The sequence below is a fragment of the Zootoca vivipara genome, chromosome 5, assembly GCF_963506605.1.
Source record: "Zootoca vivipara chromosome 5, rZooViv1.1, whole genome shotgun sequence".
Taxonomy (NCBI): domain Eukaryota; kingdom Metazoa; phylum Chordata; class Lepidosauria; order Squamata; family Lacertidae; genus Zootoca; species Zootoca vivipara.
This window is the reverse complement of record NC_083280.1, coordinates 34,195,627-34,214,626: the sequence shown is the minus strand read 5'-3', so window position 1 is coordinate 34,214,626 and position 19,000 is coordinate 34,195,627. Positions and strand designations below refer to the sequence as shown.

Genomic DNA, 19,000 nt, shown 5'->3' with positions numbered 1-19,000 from the left:
GTTTAACAGTATTGACAGTTGGAACTGCAGCCATCAGTTTGGTAGTACAGTGGTACCTTGGTAGTCGAACGGCTTAGTTGTCGAACAAATCATAGAATCATAGAGTTGGAAGAGACCACAAGGGCCATTCAGTCCAACCCCCTGCCAAGCAGGAAACACCATCAAAGCATTCTTGACATATGCCTGTCAAGCCTCTGCTTAAAGACCTCCAAAGAAGGAGACTCCACTACACTCCTTGGTAGCAAATTCCACTGCCGAACAGCTCTTACTGTCAGGGAGTTCTTCCTAATGTTTAGGTGGAATCTTCTTTCTTGTAGTTTGAATCCATTGCTCCGTGTCCACTTCTCTGGAGCAGCAGAAAACAACCTTTCTCCCTCCTCTATATGACATCCTTTTATATATTTGAACATGGCTATCATATCACCCCTTAACCTTCTCTTCTCCAGGTTAAACATACCCAGCTCCCTAAGCCATTCCTCATAAGGCATCATTTCCAGGCCTTTGACCATTTTGGTTGCCCTCCTCTGGACACGTTCCAGCTTGTCTGTATCCTTCTTGAACTGTGGTGCCCAGAACTGGACACAGTACTCCACGTGAGGTCTGACCAGAGCAGAATACAGTGGTACTATTACTTCCCTAGATCTAGATGCTATACTCCTATTGATGCAGCCCAAAATTGTATTGGCTTTTTTAGCTGCTGCATCACACTGTTGACTCATGTCAAGTTTGTGGTCTACCAAGACTCCTAGATCCTTTTCAAATCGGCTCTGAACATCACAAATCAGGAACTGAGTGTTTTGGTTTGCGAACATTTTTTGTAAGCTGAACTTTCAACATGGCTTCCGCAGCTTCCGATTGAGTGCAGGAAGCTCCTGCAGCCAATAGGAAGCCACGCCTTGGTTTTCAAACCGTTCCAGGAGTCAAACAGACTTCCCGGAATGGATTAAATTTGAGAACCAAGGTACCACTGAATTGAAGATAAACCCCTTTTAATAAGTGACCGGCTACTGATGCTGGAAAATAACTACTTTCTGAAACTGGGGAAGTACAGCAGACTTCCACCCATGCCTCTCTCATATTGGTCACTGCACCCACAGCAGGCATTGTAACAATCAGACAGTTTGACTCCGCCCCCAAAGTCACACTCCTCCATTGACTCCTGAGACAGACAAATGTCAACAAATGTATGGTCTTCTCTACCAATGCCTCTGACGAAGTAGACCCTTTCCTTAAAATGTTCATGCCAAAGAAGAAGAAGAAGACAAAGACTTTAAGGTTCCAGTTTCCTTTCCTTCCTCTTGAAAAAGTCTAGGAATTTGGAGTGTTTTGCACTGTAATAAAAATGCTTTTAAAATTTAATAGGAAAATAGCCTTCCTGGATTATAAGCCATGCATGTATTTTGAAGCTGATGTTTGGAAAAATCCCTGGCAAGGCGTGAGATTGTTCTTAAACAGAAGATGAAAAAATTTGAAGACTCCCTAAAAGACCTTGTGTAAAATTCACAAGACCTGGCAGTTTACCAATCCTATTATAATATAAATGATTGTGAAGACTTCAGCCCAGGGGAATTTTTCTAGCAAGTTGATAGTTGTACTGTGTTGATGGGTGGTATTCCTGTGGGGAAATTTTATCACCAGGGTGCTGCATGTCTTGACTGTAGACTGATTTTTTGAAATTGACAATTCGCCTCTTCCACAAACTGTAGGGGAAACACAGCTGTACTTCGTGTTTTGGAATCAGAAACTCAAGATAAAAGACGAGAGGAGCAGATTAAGAACTGAACATGGACCAGGACTTGGTGGAAGTGAGAGTGCCTTTGAACATGCGAAGAATGCCTGCCCTTCTCTCTGCCACTCTACATAACCACAGCATGCCCATAGATCATAGAATCATAGATCCCAAGGGTCATCTAGTCCAACCCTGTGCAATGCAAGAATCCTGCCCACAGTCATCTCTGGGTGTTTGGATTTTTTTGGGGGGGGGGGTAGGTTTCAGGTGAAACTTTGTCACATTACCATTAACCTCCTTAATTGGCTTCTTCAACTGGAACTCAAAGATTAATAGGGCAGGTTCACATGTGCTGAGTTTCCCACACAAATGGTATATCTTGGTCTTCTTTACTGCTGCTCAAGGCAGTTCACAACCTATAAAAGATAACACATCAAAATACACTGATGTTAGGTGGCACTAGAGACTGGCAGCCAGCGCTGTGGAGTTTGCAGTCCAACAGCAGGAAATGTCGCTGCTAAAGATCATCCATCTTGGGGTTCTGTTGGCTGCAGGTAGAAATGTGCTGAGCACATGGGTCCTAGTCTTGGGGAGGGGGGAGTGTGTGCACAGAAGCACACACAGCCTTGTATATTGGAACGCAAATGGTTCCTCTCTATTTTGATCTTTGTATATGATGGAAACATGACGTTGCAAAATATAATCCTGATTAGTTGGCCCAATAGGCAGCTGCTGTTCTCAGAATGTCGCTGGATAATAATTTGGGTAGCTGGAAATTAGTTCGAGGAAGCAAAAAAGGCTGCTCTAATTTTCTAAAGGATGGCTGTAATTAGACCGAGGGATGGCACTGTTGCTTTGGGATTAGAGCTACGTGGACGTGCTCAGTCCCAAACACAATGTGAGGGCACATAGATTTTATGTATTTATTTTCTTATTTTATATGCACTGCCTTTTCTTCCACTTTGGAACTCAAGGTGGCATGCATGTGGTTTGCAGGCAATCCATCATCCATGGAATGACTGGATCCAGACCTAATTAGCTAAAGCAAGGTGGTGGCTTGATTAGGGTTGCCATACGTCCGGATTTTCCTGGACACTACCGGGACTGGCGTCCAGGGGGAATTTCAAAAATGTGGCACTTTGTCCTAGAAAGATCCCGTTTTTTGGTGTTTTTGTAAAAAAAAAAAACTTTAGGGGTTTCCTTTTTGAAATCTGGCAACCCTAGGCTTGATGTGCCTTCAAACCACGTCTTAGGATTCAACAATAAAACAAATAGTGCCATTAGCCTTTCTGAAGGTGCGGGACTTTGCATACCACCTTGAGTTCTGCCATGAAAAAAAGTGGGATACGTACTAAATATTCATTTTTTTAAATGTTCATTCTTACATACTAGAATATCTTTGTAAATACAAAACATCATATTTCCCCAGTGCTCTCTCCCAAAGAAAATTTTGCACTGTGCGGAATGACATGATAACAGAGACCACCTTTCAATTTATCTTTCTACAGAGAGGAAAGAAAAAAACCTCTAAAGACAATATATTTAAGGGAAGAAATAGAGATCTGAAGGCCTCTGAATAAAGTAATTTTGAGCCCAGAGAGAAACAAATTTCTACCAGCTTCCTAATAAAACGGAGTATCAAAAGAAAGATGAGCCACAAAGCCCCTAAAAAGCAAAGCCAATTCCTGTTAGACAGAAGCCTGCTCGGAGGATTGGAATGTTTAACTAGCAAATTAGCAGCTACTCGCAAGATAATATTTGAACGGAGGCAGACCAACTCCAGACAGTTCTGCCATCTGTTCCAAACATTCCGGGGACAACATGGTGTATGGTGTCAAAAGCAGCAGACAGATCAAAGAGCATCTAATCTACAGCATACCCATGAACCGGACTATTGCAAGGTTCCAAAGTATTGCTTCAGTACCAGAACGGAATTTATCAATTACATAATAGCTCAGTTTGCATATCACACTAAACCATAGCAGTTTATGCTGGAAGCCACAGATGGCTCCTGCTATTGTCCCCAAGTGAGAGGAGCAACAAACCGTCATCCCCTTGTTTAGTGTTACGTCTGAACTGGGGTTTGTGGTTTTGTTTCTCTCAAACAAAGCAAGACGGGTTTCAGGTCACAGTTTGTTTAGAGTGAAACAAACCATGATTCTGGGCTCTGACTTAATACTAAGGCATGGATCAAGGTTTGTTGCTTTTCTCTAAGGAGAAGCAAAACAGGGATCGTCTAAATCAGGGGTAGGCAACGTAAGGCCTGCGGGCCGGATATGGCCCAATCACCTTCTCAATCCGGCCCACGGACGGTCCAGGAATCAGCATGTTTTTACATGAGCAGAATGTGTGCTTTTATTTAAAATGCATCTCTGGGTTATTTGCGGGGCGTAGGAATTCGCTCATTTTTTCCCTTCAGAAAAATATAGTCTGGCCCACCACATGGTCTGAGGGACGGTGGACATGGCTGAAAAAGGTTGCTGACCCCTGGTCTAAATGTCTGACCCTAAACGATGGTTTACTGTGATATACAAAACCACCAATGTGTGCAGAGGTGCAATGGATGTTGTCATGCCGAGCTCCACAAACTTTTGAGGACCAGGGCCACAACTTGAAATCTAAGGAACTGTGCTGGGGCACCACAAAAAAAGTTACTCAGAAATTACACCAAGCAGATATGGTGAAGGAATTACAGTACCTGGGTGAAAAGAAAAGTAGCCAAGTCACTTCCAGTGGCAATGCAGCAAAGTTGCCAAAGATATACCCCAGTATAGCCAGTGGATAATTAAATTTAATTGCAGTATCTCAGTGTTCAAGAAGGCTTTAAGAACAGTGAGATGCCGAACAATCATGTAATCAACTTAACAAATTTACCTGAAGTGACTTCATAAAGCGATACGCAACCAGAAATCTAATTTACTGAACTTAATGTGTGAAAGTTCCATGCTACCTAGCATAAAGATGAGAGCTGTTTGCCAACGGGCATCAGGAGGTCTAACCGCTGCAGACTGCATATAGTCTCCAGCTTATTGTTATTTGCTTGTACCCATTGGAGAGTAAAGCTAGGACTCTGCTTTTAAGTGGATCATTGCAAAACCAGGGTAGGAGAAACTCTGTTTTCCAGGGCAGAAGTGTGTTCTGACTGCACTCTTCAAGAAACAATTGACATTTCTTGCCTGGCTGCAAGCAAGTCTATTTCACACTTTGCTCCAATCTTCCTGCATAGACTTAGAAGAGTCTTCAGAGTGTTTTTATGTAGACTGTGAAGATGTACTTTAAGCAGCAGAGCTCTTGCTCATGTGGCTTCAGAGATGGCATTGACTTTTATAGGTGACCTGAAATTTCATTATTTTTTATTTTTTATTTGCAGATTTCACATAAAACTAAAATGAAAGCACGGAATGGGAAAAAAAGCATGTTTATCTACTCATACACCTGTGTCAAAATGCTCAAAATAAAAATAAAAATGCTCCGGATATTTGTATAGGCCATTCTGTCATGCAGGCAAACTGCAAGCTTTGGCAATGAACAACCCCCCCCCAAAGAAAAAAAGCAATTCCTTTTATTATCTGGGATAACTACGTCCGATGTATTTTCCCAAGAGTACCACCTGAGGACACATATAGCATCCCTGCTCTTTTGCTAAGATGCATTACATAAATGCAATACAGTGGAACCTTGGTTTATGAACACCTCGGTTTACGAATTTTCGGTTTACGAACCCCGCGGACCCACCTGGAACGGATTAATCCACTGTCCATTACTTTCAATGGGAAAGTTTGCTTCAGTTTATGAACGCTTCAGTTTATGAACAGACTTCCGGAACCAATTACACCCATGCTTCGGGTTAAGTACGCTTCAGGTTGAGTACTCCGCGGACCCGTCTGGAACGGATGAATCCACTTTCCATTACTTTCAATGGGAAAGTTCGCTTCAGTTTATGAACAGACTTCCGGAACCAATTGTGTTCATAAACCGAGGTACCACTGTAGTAGTATTCATGCAAGGGGAGGTGCCTGGTGTGGTTCCAGTGAATGATGTTCTGGCAAAACATACTCTAGTCCAGAACATGCTAAGCAGGACTGCTAGCTGCTAGCAAACACTTTGCCTTGAATATCTGCGTCTGAACACAGCACATTTTGCGCCTGCCTGGGATGCGGTTGTTTTCATACGCACACAATAGATGTATTTCTTTCTCGGCTAGTAAAAATATGACATACGTTACCAACGTGTGTTGGGGGGGGAGGGCGGGGAGTCCAGGGGGTGGGGGGGAAGGAAACAAAGAAGACAGAGTGAACACCTGTCCTTCTCCTTGGGGACAAGACCTAATGCTTTTATTTGATTCAGTCTGTTGAGAGGACTGCAGCTGCCAACTGTCATCAGCATCAAGTTACATTCACAAAGCTGGAGGATTTCATTCTTTAGTTTAAGGGAAGGAGGCAGCAGCGAAAACGAGTGAGGGAGGGAGAAAGATTTTGACCATGTCAAGATGAGACTGTGATCCAGCTTTTCTTTGTGACTGCAGCCTAGAGAGGGGCAGGGGGGAGGGATGCACAGGCCGATTCAAGCCAGCTATCAAAAAATACTTGTAATTAATTCCTATTTGTCAAAAATAGGTTAGCTTGAATGTGAGGCTGTTTTATTGGACGATTGTACACAGATCCCTTGCAGTAACTGGGTTGCCTAACTTATTTATTATTATTAAATTTCAACCTGTTAATATTTTTCAAGTACCATTGTAATATTGAACCTGACTTACTGACTTTTAAGAGCCGTTCAGGTGTGCGTAATGGGACTTAAATGGACACGTGAAAGGGGGAAATTGTGCATGAGTGTCCCAGCCGCCCTGCCCCCACAGTCCCTGTTACCCTCCCGTATTTGAGGGCAACGGACTGCCTCAGAGGAGCAAACTGCGCTTCTGGAGTCTCTTCCCACCCTTTGGAAACCCTGGAAAATCAGGGATCTAAAATGTACAGGGAGGACAGTGGAGATGGAGGCGGAGGGCATGCTAAGCCCTGAGTGTGTGTTTATTTAAGCTGTCCAGAGCTTCTGTCTTATTTGAATTTGTTATGCTCTGAAACAATGGTATCACACTTTGGCATTTCATGCCTGCTGTGAGCTGCTCTAGGCACAATCCACCATCGGTTCTGAAAAATTTGGAACACAGGTGAACATATGCAGAACCGGCCCACCCATCAGGTGAGCTGAAGCAACTGCCTCAGGCAGCGGAAGCACAAGGGGCAGTGCCACCCCACCACTGCCAGAATAACCCCTCTCGCCGAGTTCTGATGAGAGGGACGCGTTCCAGTGCGCAGTGTTGCTGCTCATCTTCCTAATCCCTGTGTCAGAGAAGACAAGTGCCAAGGCCTTGCGGAATGCCCCCCACCCCACTCTCACTGGGATCAGCAAGAGGGAGATTTTCCGGCTTCCAGCATTGCTGCTTATCTTCCCCGACACTAGGGTGGTGAAGACGAGCACTGAGGTCATTCGGAAAGCCTTCCTCTTGCTGAATTTCAGTGAGAGGGGGCATTCCAGTGGTGGCAGAGGTGGTGGGGTGGACGGGGCACTGGGGGTGGTGGTGTGGCAGGGGGACAGGAAACAGACTATTCCCATTTCACCTCAGATGACAAAATGGATCCCTCATCATATACATCCATAGCTGCCAAGTCTCCCGTATTCCCCGGGAAATCCCCGTTTCCCCAACTGTTCCTAGCTGAAAACAGCTTTTCAGTTTTTCCCCGGTTTATTCTGGCGTGACGGCCATTTTGAAACTGAGCATGCTCAGAAGTGACTTTTGATGCTGCTCTGTCCAGTTCCAAAATGGCTGCAGTGCGACTTCTGGCGCGGTGGCCATTTTGGAACTGGGCAAAGCAGCATCAAAAGTCACTTCTGAGCATGCTCCGCCCAGTTCCAAAATGGCGGCAACACTACTTCCGGTCTGCTACTTCCGGCCCGGTCCCTTATTTCTCGGACAGCAACTTGGCAGGTATGTATACATCCCTTCAATATTTCTTAGCACCTGATCCGCAACAAAGGCCTCAAACTCATGAGTGTGTGGATTGTCACCATTAGAAAGTGTGGCAGGTGGGGATGGCCATTGCAGCTCCTGGTAGCCACATCTATGTCTGTTTGCCCCCCTGTCCTACTGGCATGACACCCATACCATTTGTGTTGTCAAGCTACGTATTCAGATATCAAAAGGCGGCTGTCATGAATAAATTGTGTTTACATCAGATAGCAGGGTTTGAAATCTGCCTGTGAAATAACAGCTTAAAGAACTTCCAATGGACAGCAGGAAGACTGGAATCAGAATTGGAGGGGTCCCCATAACGGGTGAGCTCCCGTTGCTCGGTCCCAGCTCCTGCCCACCTAGCAGTTCAAAAGCACGTCAAAGTGCAAGTAGAGAAATAGTTACTGCTCCAGTGGGAAGTCAACAGCGTTTCCGTGTGCTGCTCTGGTTCGCCAGAAGCGGCTTTGTCATGCTGGCCACATGACCTGGAAGCTGTATGTCTGCTCTCTCGGCCAATAACGCGAGATGAGCGCCACAACCTCAGAGTCGTTCACGACTGGACCTATTGGTCAGGGGTACCTTTACCTTTACCATAACTTATGCAATGCCCTGGACAACACGCATTCAGGACTGGCCCTAACATTAGGCAGAGCGAGGTGACTGCCTCAGGCAGCAGATGCAAGGGCAGCAGCAGCCCCCTCTCCCCCCCCCCCCAGTCACCTAGCCCTACCCTTTTGTTGGAGCACAAAGCTCTGTGTGCCATGTCCTGGACCCCCATAACAAATCTGCTGCCCTCTGGTTTGGTGGACAATGTCCCGTTGCCAGTAGTGAAATGATTTATCTGCCAGTCCAGTTGGCTTCTGTATGTGGAATGTGTGGGGCAAGAGTAAAGGAGTTTGATACCGGCAAGCAGAGTACAGCAATATTTTCCTAGGATACTGCTTTGCACTGATACAGCTAACACAGACCTCGATGATCGCTCTGCTAATAGCCTTTCTTGCATTCTGATGACTAATGACCTCTGACTTCCTATGTCATTCATAATGATGAACATAGTATTGTTGAGAAACAATAGTGTGGCTGCATATCACAGATTGGAAAGTGCACATTCCCATAGAGGAAATGGAAATTTACTCCTAAGTTAGTAGTTCTTGTTGCTTTCAGCATGCTGAACATTTAAATGAGTGCTAGGCATACAGGGGCAACAATTTAATTCTTCTCGTGCTTTGGAAGGAACAGAGTGAATTCTAGGAAAAGGAAGTTGTTAGGCATTGGGGGTGTGTGTGTGGATATATTGAAGGACTTCTTGAATGCAATGCTTTAAAATCAGGTTTGAGCCAGCGACATAAAAATGCTTTGATGTTACAGTCAAACTTTTGCCAATTCAAATGTTCTGTGTTGCAACTTTGTGAATTTTTATTATGGTGATGTTTAAGACACAGTTTCTGAAACAGCAAGTCTTGCGGCACCTTATATTTCTTCTTAGAGAGACTGAGTCAAGACCAGCACTGTTACACTCATTTCATATAGCTTGTTGTTGTTGTTGTTGTTGTTGTTTAGTCGTTTAGTCGTGTCCGACTCTTCGTGACCCCCATGGACCAGAGCACGCCAGGCACTCCTGTCTTCCACTGCCTCCCGCAGTTTGGTCAAACTCATGTTGGTAGCTTCGAGAACACTGTCCAACCATCTTGTCCTCTGACGTCCCCTTCTCCTAGTGCCCTCAATCTTTCCCAACATCAGGGTCTTTTCCAAGGATTCTTCTCTTCTCATGAGGTGGCCAAAGTATTGGAGCCTCAGCTTCACGATCTGTCCTTCCAGGGAGCACTCATATAGCTATATATGACTATACAGACACATTGGGCTGGATAGTTTAACCACCGATTGGTCTCACCAAAATCAACATAGTTGTATGAAATGAGATGAAAGGTGCTGGTTTGGAACATTCTCCATAAGAGAAAATGTATGTCTGTTTGGTGGCACACCTAACCCTTAGAATGTTACTCTTTTCAACTGCACACTGTTTAAGTGATAAGATGTGCCACATGGTGGCTACCAAACATATATAAATTTCCTCCCATGGATACTGTGTCCAGCCAGTACTCTTGCTGTCCTACTTGGTCATTTCTTTGTCCATTTCTGACAATGCATATGGGCACTGTTCTGTGGGAGATTTGCAGTCAAACATAACTACATATGATTACTAGTTAGTGTGGGATGGAACACTGGGGCAGACAAGTCACAACAGTTCCTAGAGTGTCCACTAAGAGGAACTCACCTGGAGGGACACCTGACTAAGTTCAGTTCCTGTTCTTCCAGATATGCAGATGAGATGAATTAGCTGGCAAACAAAAGCCCCTAGCCAGCAGCCATTCTCTCTCTTAGCCATTTCTCCTTCCATGGGAACACATCTCCAGAGAATCTACAGTTAGGATGGTTCTCCCTCTCGGCCTGCTGCCAAGAGAGTGACCAGATGGAGCCTCACTTTACTAAGAAGACTCCAGATGTACATATTTGTAACTTTTCTACGTAAGCCTGCCTTTCTGAGATTATGCTGTTAACTCAGGATGTCATGTGAGTAAACTCTATCTTATTTTAATACTATTGTGTCGTGTATTTCTTTTAAGAGGGAAAAAGGGGATTTGCCAGGAAGTATAATATTGAAGTATAATATTGTTGTATAGGTTCTAACGTACCTAACGCTCACGTTTGGCTGCGCACAAAAAGGGGAATGTCACTCTGCTGATATTGGAAGCTTGCTAACACAAGCTTGGATAGGATCTATCTAATAATATATCCTAATCCACATCCCTAACATTCCCACAGTTAGCATATAAAGAGGTTAAGGACCACAGAGGTCAAATTGCAAGAGTAGGCTCAGTAAGGTCATGCCCCCTCAGTTTTGGTGAGGAAACAATGTGTTTCTTCTCTTCCTTTCCTCACTCTCTTCTTCATGATGTAAGTCATGGAGGGAGGAAATGTGCCTGAAGCTATTTTTTCTGCATTTCTACACAATAATACTATACCTGTGTTGTTTTTGCTATTTCAGTGAATAACACATGAAGCAGACCTCAGATTATGTAAGTAAAGCATTTTAAAACTTACTTTGCAGTGTGTTGTCTGTTCATTGCACAAAGGGGTAGAAGGAGGTCTGCTGCTACACATAACTGAAACAGGATAAAGGAGGTTTAATAGTCTATATTTTTATGCTTCACTAAGCTGCATTACTTTGATATTTAAGCTTTGCTAGTGGGTCTCTCCCACCAGAGAGTCCATTTGGCCTTGCACTTTGAATACAGGCAGTAAGCCAATTCCTTTGTTTGTTCACCTACAAGTGTGGGTATCCAGGATTAAATATTTTTCAGAATTTTGCCTTCCAACGTCTCAAAAATGATTTCCCTCCCTGCTCCCATACATAGGTGTGGGTTACAATCCTCTGCAATTTTACTTGAACTCAGTTCTGTAAGATTGAGTTGGTAGTCATCTCCAAGACGTCTGCATCTCGAACAGGACAGCAAAGAACCTTAGGATAGGATCCCAAGGACTCAGCTGATGCAACGAACAAGGTGTTTAGATGAATGGCTGTAAAATCTGTATACAGTACTAACTGGAGTATTCCTTGTCCTCGTGCTTATGCAGCTAAAACCTCACTCCTGACACACGAGAGAGAAGAACCAGTGGAGGAACCCCAAGGTATCCACAAGGACAGAAAATCTTCAGAAAACAACCTAAAAGAAAGGAAATAAAAAACAAACAAACCTGCCCCATAATAGTTGGCATGCAATGGTAAGAGACTGAATTGGGGGGCGGAAATTGACAAGGATGGAATGGAGGAATAGAGTGGAGTAGCTGGAACAGGAGCATAGACAGGTGTGTAGAAAGAACCATGTTTTTTGTCAGTTCCTGGCAAGCTGTGTTTCAATTTCCCAAGAGGTGGGAGAGAAAGCTACTCAGAGATATTAACTGAGTCATTTGTACATCACCAAAAAATAAAGGAGATTAAAAGTCCCAAACTGCATGTGGATGCAGAATTCTGACACGTGTGAGGTAAAGGGAAACTGGGGTGAGAGAATGGAATTGAGTGGCTGAAACCCTAAATAGAAGCACTGTACATTTTGTAGCAAGGGCCCATTTGTTTTATATATTACACATTGTAGTAAACAAAGCATTCTGCAACCATAGATGAACGCACCTGCCTGACTGCAATGGAAGTGCCCTCTTCCCGCAAATCCAAGTCTCCAAATAGAATTCCTACATTACATCCTATGTAATGTTCTGTGTTGGAATTGTTCTGTGTTCTGAAAATCATTAGGATGTCCAGCCATAACTACGGGATGACATAATATGGACAATCTGAAGGCAGAAGCAAAGACCATTGTGATTTGCCAGTGGCAGTGGCGTTGCTAGGTATGCCATGGGTTTTCTGAGTATTTCTTCCTACAGTTATTGTTTTGCTGCAATCTTGACTCTACTTCTTGTGGAGCATGGACTTGTAACTACATTACATTGATTGCACAAGTATTAAATATTGTTATTTCCCAGAGCTCTTTCCACTGATAGGATATTGCTCCCCCCCCCCCCAATTATTCAGATGATTTGGGGAGATGAGAAAAGCCAAATCTTTGTCAGTAGTGTTGACAAAACCTTTTCAAGGTTAGATGCAGATATACACTCCGTAAGGCTTGTATATAAAACAAACAAAACCTGAAGGCAAAATATGACTCAGACGCTGCAGCCATAGATCATTTTGACGGTTCCTGCTGAGCCTGCTGTGATTTGAAGATCCACCTGCCTCTTTCTCTTGTACTCTAGCTAGTTATCTCTCGCTTGGACTACTGCAATGCGCTCTATGTGGGGCTACCTTTGAAGGTGACCCAGAAACTACAATTAATCCAGAATGCGGCAGCTAGACTGGTGACTGGGAGCAGCCGCCGAGCCCGTATAACACCGGTCTTGAAAGACCTGCATTGGCTCCCAGTACGTTTCCAAGCACAATTCAAAGTGTTGGTGCTGACCTTTAAAGCCCTAAACGGCCTCGGTCCAGTATACCTGAAGGAGCATCTCCACCCCCATCGTTCAGCCCGGACACTGAGGTCCAGTGCCGAGGGCCTTCTGGCGGTTCCCCCGCTGCGAGAAGCCAAGTTACAGGGAACCAGGCAGAGGGCCTTCTCGGTAGTGGCACCCGCCCTGTGGAACGCCCTCCCACCAGATGTCAAAAAGAAAAACAACTACCAGACTTTTAGAGGACATCTGAAGGCAGTTTAGGGAAGCTTTTAATCTTTAAGAAATTAGTGTATTTTAATATTTCTGTTGGAAGCCGTCCAGAGTGGCTGGGGAAACCCAGCCAGATGGGCGGGGTATAAATAATAAATTATTATTACACATGCACTTCCTGTAGTATCAATGATCTAACACCTGAAAAGTTGGTTTTCTGTAGCTGCTGCTTTCAAAGCATGCACATGATATTTAACAAAGGCCAGACTTTGCTCTCCGAACTTGGATGTCCGGCCACCTAACATGCTGGCCTGTAACCACTGGACTGGGTCACGGTCTGATTTACAGGGCTACCATACTTCTGGATTTTCCCAGACATTATTGGGATTTCAAAGGTGGTATTGACGTGGGGGTGGGGTCCCTGAAAGGTGGTGCTTTGTCCTGAATCATAGGCAAGTCAATTTTTAAAAATTGCAGCTTTTTTCCAATTTTTTTTAAAAGCACAAGAACATTCGGGGTGTCCTGTTTTTTTCTCTTTTTCAAATATGGCAACCCTACAAGATAGGTCACAACAACAGCACTACTCACCACCTTAAAATATGTGGTTATTAAATAATCATAGTAAGAAATCCTAATGCAAATTTGGACGCTTGAAGACTGCTGACTAGCAAGTCCAGTAGCAACTTACGCGCCTCTTTCACAGCCTTTCCACACGTTATTGCAACTCCCATCTCTCTCTCTCTCTAACATACACACGCTTTCTTACTGCCCTTCCTCCAGCAAGAAACCCCGCTGTTAACTCTTGAGAACGGAACGATCGCGTCGAATCTCGCGAGTGAGCAACTGAAAAAACACTCGAGAGAAACTAACGGCAAGCAAACATTGCAACGCGCGTTGTGCGACGGTCCCTGTCCAGCAGCCCAGCTTCCCTCCGCCCCCTCCCCCTGCCGCTGCCGCTGCTTTCGCTTCTGCTACGACCAGGAAAACGTCCCCGAAAGCGCCCGGCCAGACAAAGCGCCCTCCCGCCATTGGTGGCTTCGCTCAACGTTCGGGCTTCCCCTAGGCGCGCCGCGTCCAATAGATTCATTGACATGCAAATCAGAGGCTATAAATAGGGCCGGGGCGGCGGTCGCGGGAGGGGGCGGGGGAGTGGGTTGTGCTCTGAAGCGGGACGGAGGCAGCAGCTTTTTGGCTTAATTTATTTATTTCGTTGCACTATTTTCCGGCCTCCGCCTCCTTGCCTCCGCCCCCAGCCGCCCTTGCTCTGCACTTCTCCGTCTCCGCTCCGTCGTCCTGCATTTGCCCCATTCGCATCGCCCCGGATCCGGCCATGGCTCCCTCCTTTCGGCCCAGCAAGAACCGACCGAGCCGGGACGATGAGGATTTCTTCGAGGCCAGGGGAGACAGGAAGGTGAGGGAGGTGCGGGAGCTCCGCAGGGGGTGCGCGGGGGGGGGTGGAATTCTGGGGCGGACTGCGCTCGCGACGTGCGCGCCTGCTTTTGCAAGCAGGCGTGCATACAGCTGCGATCTGCAAGTGGTGCCCTCTGCTCCTCCCCTCCTCTCTCTCCTCGCTAGGCAAGGAAGCCGCTGGTGGAGAAGAAGCGGCGGGCGCGGATCAACGAGAGCTTGCAAGAGCTGCGGCTGATCTTGGCGGACACGGAGGTAACTTGGCCGGCGGAGGGCTTTCGGGCGGAGGTGGGGCGCGCGGAGGACGGGAAGGGGGGCTGGGACTGACGAGATCGCTCTCTCTGTGTCCTCCTCTCCTCTAATTTTGCTTGCTGCTAGTTCCAGGCGAAGATGGAGAATGCCGAGGTGTTGGAGCTGACGGTGAAGCGGGTGCAAGGCATCCTGCAGAACAGGTCTCTCGGTGAGTGGCCGCAGCCACTTCCTCCCTCCCTCCCTCCCTCCCTCCCTCCCTTCCTTCTTTCCTTCTTTCTCTCTCGTTCCTATCTCCATCCTGGTCCTGCGTGGATCTGGCTGTTTCCTCGGTTACCTAGAGAACTACTTATTTGGGCTGGAGGAGGAAGCTGCTGGGCAGATAAATTAAAGGGGATTGTCAGATAGAGGGAGGGAAATGCCTGGGAGGTGTAGAGTTAACTTGCATTATTATTATTTTTTAGAAAAGAAGGGAGCATCAGGACCCAAGGATTGCATGGCAGTTACTAGGAGCACATGCATCCATTGCTTAGATTAGAAGCAGTAGGAGATTACACCCATGCTAATTTTGCCAGTAAACAGTTTCCATTATGTTCTTTCTTTTCTGTTCTCCTTAGTAAGGCAGCAGTCTTGTATATCCTTACCTGAGAGCAAGACCCCTTGAATTCGGTACGACTTATTTCCAAGTAGAGGTGCATAGGGCTGTATTGTAAGCAGCTCTCTTACTTCCTTGCGATCATTACATTTGGATTCCTCTCCTTCGCTTTTGAGGGCTGTAGTTATGCATGATGTCTCTTCTCCCTAACCCCTTGTGATACCACAACAAACCAGGGAGTTTAACACAAAACCAGTGCTACTTAGAGCACACCGACGTATTTCTGGTTTGAACCAAAGTTGCTGGCCTTCACTGTTATGGTTTCACTTTATGTTCTTTTTCTTTCCCTGTTGCCCTACCTAGTGGCTGCTGCTATCCTTCTTTTGATCGAACTCAATTGTTTTGATGAGACTTGTTTTATTTGGAGTAAACATACCGAGGCTGAGCTGTGCTTGTTACAAGTTGTATCGGCAGTTCTGCTTCTGCTTGAGTTGTGAATTGGACTTGCAATGAAATGACTGCATAAATCCAACTTTGCCCAGGCTAGTTAAAACTATTCCTGCACAACTGTTAGAGTATCCTAGAAAGCAGGCACATTTAGGTATATAAAACCTTATCTATCAGCCCCATCTACCCTGTTTTTTCAAAAGCAACATTTATCTCGTTGCATAAAGGCTGGGGCTTTCACCCTGAAACATACAGTTGTATCCTCAGCCAGATTTGCAGTGATGCTGCCTGATCTTCCCTTAGTTAGAAGCCTCTGGGCCTCATTTTTAAAGTTTGGCATTGACAGGTATGGTGGGGAGGGGAATGTAGTTTTAGCATCTAGCCAGCACTGAAGGGCAAGGGAGTAGATAGCCTTCTGCAGTACTACTGGGGAGAGGAGAAATTGATGTTTCGTGACCCTTGCTGTGTTTCTCTCTTTGCCTGTGGTCTCAGATGGTGACAAACTGCAGCGGGAGGCCAGCGAGCGCTTTGCAGCTGGGTACATTCAGTGCATGCATGAAGTTCATACCTTTGTCTCCAACTGCCCTGGGATTGATTCCACCATTGCCGCAGAGCTCTTGAACCACCTTCTGGAGTCGATGCCTCTGAACGAAGGCAGTTTCCAGGACCTGATAGCAGATGTCTTGTCAGACCCCTCCATCGGCCAGTGGCCTGGCAGCGATGGGCTCTCCCAGACGCCTGGGGAATCGCTTGGAGCTTTGAACCTGCCCAGTCCCAATTCGCCTCTTCCTTCACCTTCCTCCAGTGAGGAGACTTGCTCTGATGTGGAAGACACGGAGGCTGAGCAAAGCCACATCTCTTTGGATGGACTGGACAGGTCTAGGACGCAAAATGTGCCTTGCTCCAGCCTTTCCAAATCCATGTGGAGACCTTGGTAGCAAAGAGGCTGCACAGGAACCAACGGAGATCTACCTATTAGGGAGAATACTTGAGCACTGTGTTCTTCTAGCCATTGGAATAGAGACGGTGAGGATTTCAGATGGTGCATTTGTGTCGTAATGTTGCTGTATTTCAGGACTGTATAGCTGGGCACTCTTACACTGTCAAATCCTGACAGGCTAAATAGCTCGAATGTGTTAATATTTCATCTGTGAGTGTGAGAGGTGAATATTTGAAAGCCTTGGTTTCTTTTTATGATTAAGGGTGTGGGTTAAAAGAGATGGAAGTGTGGAAGCAGAGCTCTTTTGTTGAAGCACAGCAGTGTTTTGCAACTTACCTTTTTTTGTTTCCTTGGTTTTTTTTTTTAATGGTCCTTATAAGTGGCCCTGAATCACTACCTTTTTTTTCGATTAGGAAAAAACCCTTGTGCATTTGAAAACTTGGTGGTTTAATACCAGTGAAATGTATGAAGTTAAGCAGTTATGCGCAACTTCAAATGTTCTAGTGATAGATATTTTTTCTCTCTCTTATTTTTTAAAAAGGAAAATCCCTGAAAGGGATTGGTGAAGCTAGTCTCTTGATGAGTTTAGTGGTCTAGGATTTCTCCTTCAGTGAAGGAAGAGGAAACTAGGAGCCAGAATGGAATTAGGTGAGCATTTAAACTATTGGTGGCAGGGTGCCTTTTAGAAACGTGTCTTACACACAGCTAGCACATTTGAATTTATTGTGGTATGTTTTATAGCTTGTCAAATGTTTTATTTTAATCTTTTTATATATAAAAAAATAAAAGCAACCAAATTCACCAATGATTGCATGTATTTTGAGGGGTGGGCGACACTTCTGCTCTAGAAATTCCGTTCCAAGTGAGCAATTCATAAATATGTATCCTTGAGTGCAAACATTGGTAATTAAGCACTTAATTATTGTACTGAACTTGCCTGCTCAAGTATGGGGAGTTGGAATGTTTCATTTGTTCAGGATTCTCGGGCTAACACAGTGGTTATACTTCTGATTTTTGGCACACGTATGTTCTTGCCTTTGGTTACGCGACTTCCCAATTTAGTTTGTCATTGCTAAGCCTTTGTTTTTAAGCAACAACACTGGTAATTGTGTAAAAACCAATAACAAATGACTTAGTGAGGGTTTGAACCATTTGAATACCTTCCCGGTTTGAATGGAAAAACATTGAATTTACATGCCATTAATTAAGAAACTCGAAAGATGTTCTTTGATCTACTGCAACTTCAGCTTTCCTCCACTTAAAAACAGGTGGGTTTTTTTAAAAAAAAAATTAAGATGTGTGAGCTGTTTCTGCTGTTACATTCCCACAGAGCTGTCATTGTAATATAGATCTATGCTGTACGTTTCCTTAACGCAAGAAAAATGTCCCAGCATAGAGAAAGAAAGGAAGGGGTAAAAGTAAGGTTGGAGGGCTAGCTATGTAATCTTCCTTTTTGTTAACCATGTGGAATAATAAAATTGGAAACAAAGTTTACTGGTAGACGCGTGCTTTGTAACTAACTTTTAAGCCATTGGACTGGATGTCCCGTAATTCAAGCCTGTCACAAGAGATGTTTCTCTCTGACTGCTGGATTCTCACCTACCTTTGAACTAGAAGGGAGGCCCACATTCTCCCTCCCACTCCCCCACCCCCAATGGACGGGAAGTCTTCCCTGTAAAGACCTTTTCTGCTTTTACAGTAGATGAGGGAATGTTTTGATGTGCAAACTAAGCGTTAGTATGGACAGTTCCAGTGAAAATAACACCCTATACATAATGACTTTGAGAGAGTGTGTATGGAATAAAGGAAATAGCCTGTAATCATGCCAGCTTAAGTTAAGGCCTAGGGAGGTCAAATAAACTTTTGCTTGGGACATTAAACATGAGCAGGACCTTGTTGTATCGTTTTTTTGTATTTTAAAGCAGCATTTGAGTAACAGTATTTAGGGCTGCAGTCTCTTAGGTATTCTGGACTAGATCTAGAATATTGTAAGTTAGTACTCTGGACTAGACTATTATAAATACTTACAGGTAAGTGGAAAAAAATAGTATTGTGGGGTAAAACTAGAGCAGGAGCCCAAACTGGGTCTCCAGCTGTTTTTGGACTACAACTCCCATCATCCCTAGCTAGCAAAACCCAGTGGGCAGGGATGATGGGAGTTGTAGTCCAAAAACAGCTGGAGACCCAGGTTTGGGAAACATGGACCTAGCAGATGATCTTACCCAGGCACCCCCCAAACTCGCCCCTCCAGATGTTTTGGGACAACTCCCATCATCCCTGACCATTGGTCCTGTTAGCTAGGGGTGATGGGAGTTGTAGTCCCAAAACATCTGGATGGCCGAGTTTGGGGATGCCTGATCTTACCTTTTAAAAAAAACACAATGAATAGGAGAACCTCAAAATAACTATAAG

General features: G+C 44.9%; 1 protein-coding gene across 2 annotated transcripts; it reads left to right on the top strand.

Moving 5' to 3' along the window:
• The first annotated feature begins 2,173 nt into the window (after positions 1-2,173).
• HES6 (hes family bHLH transcription factor 6) lies at positions 2,174-18,082 on the top strand. 2 transcript variants are annotated; one of them, XM_060274567.1, is made up of 9 exons: positions 2,174-2,283; positions 10,056-10,310; positions 10,786-10,816; positions 11,376-11,522; positions 11,919-12,143; positions 13,731-14,361; positions 14,526-14,612; positions 14,736-14,817; positions 16,141-18,082. In XM_060274567.1, the coding sequence occupies exons 6-9, from the start codon at positions 14,281-14,283 to the stop codon at positions 16,584-16,586; spliced, it is 696 nt and encodes a 231-aa protein (XP_060130550.1). In that variant the 5' UTR covers positions 2,174-2,283; positions 10,056-10,310; positions 10,786-10,816; positions 11,376-11,522; positions 11,919-12,143; positions 13,731-14,280; the 3' UTR covers positions 16,587-18,082. The 2 variants fall into 2 exon arrangements, with proteins under 2 accessions (XP_060130550.1, XP_060130551.1); XM_060274568.1 differs by having other exon boundaries at positions 11,376-12,143; positions 14,204-14,361.
• The last annotated feature ends 918 nt before the right edge of the window (positions 18,083-19,000 follow it).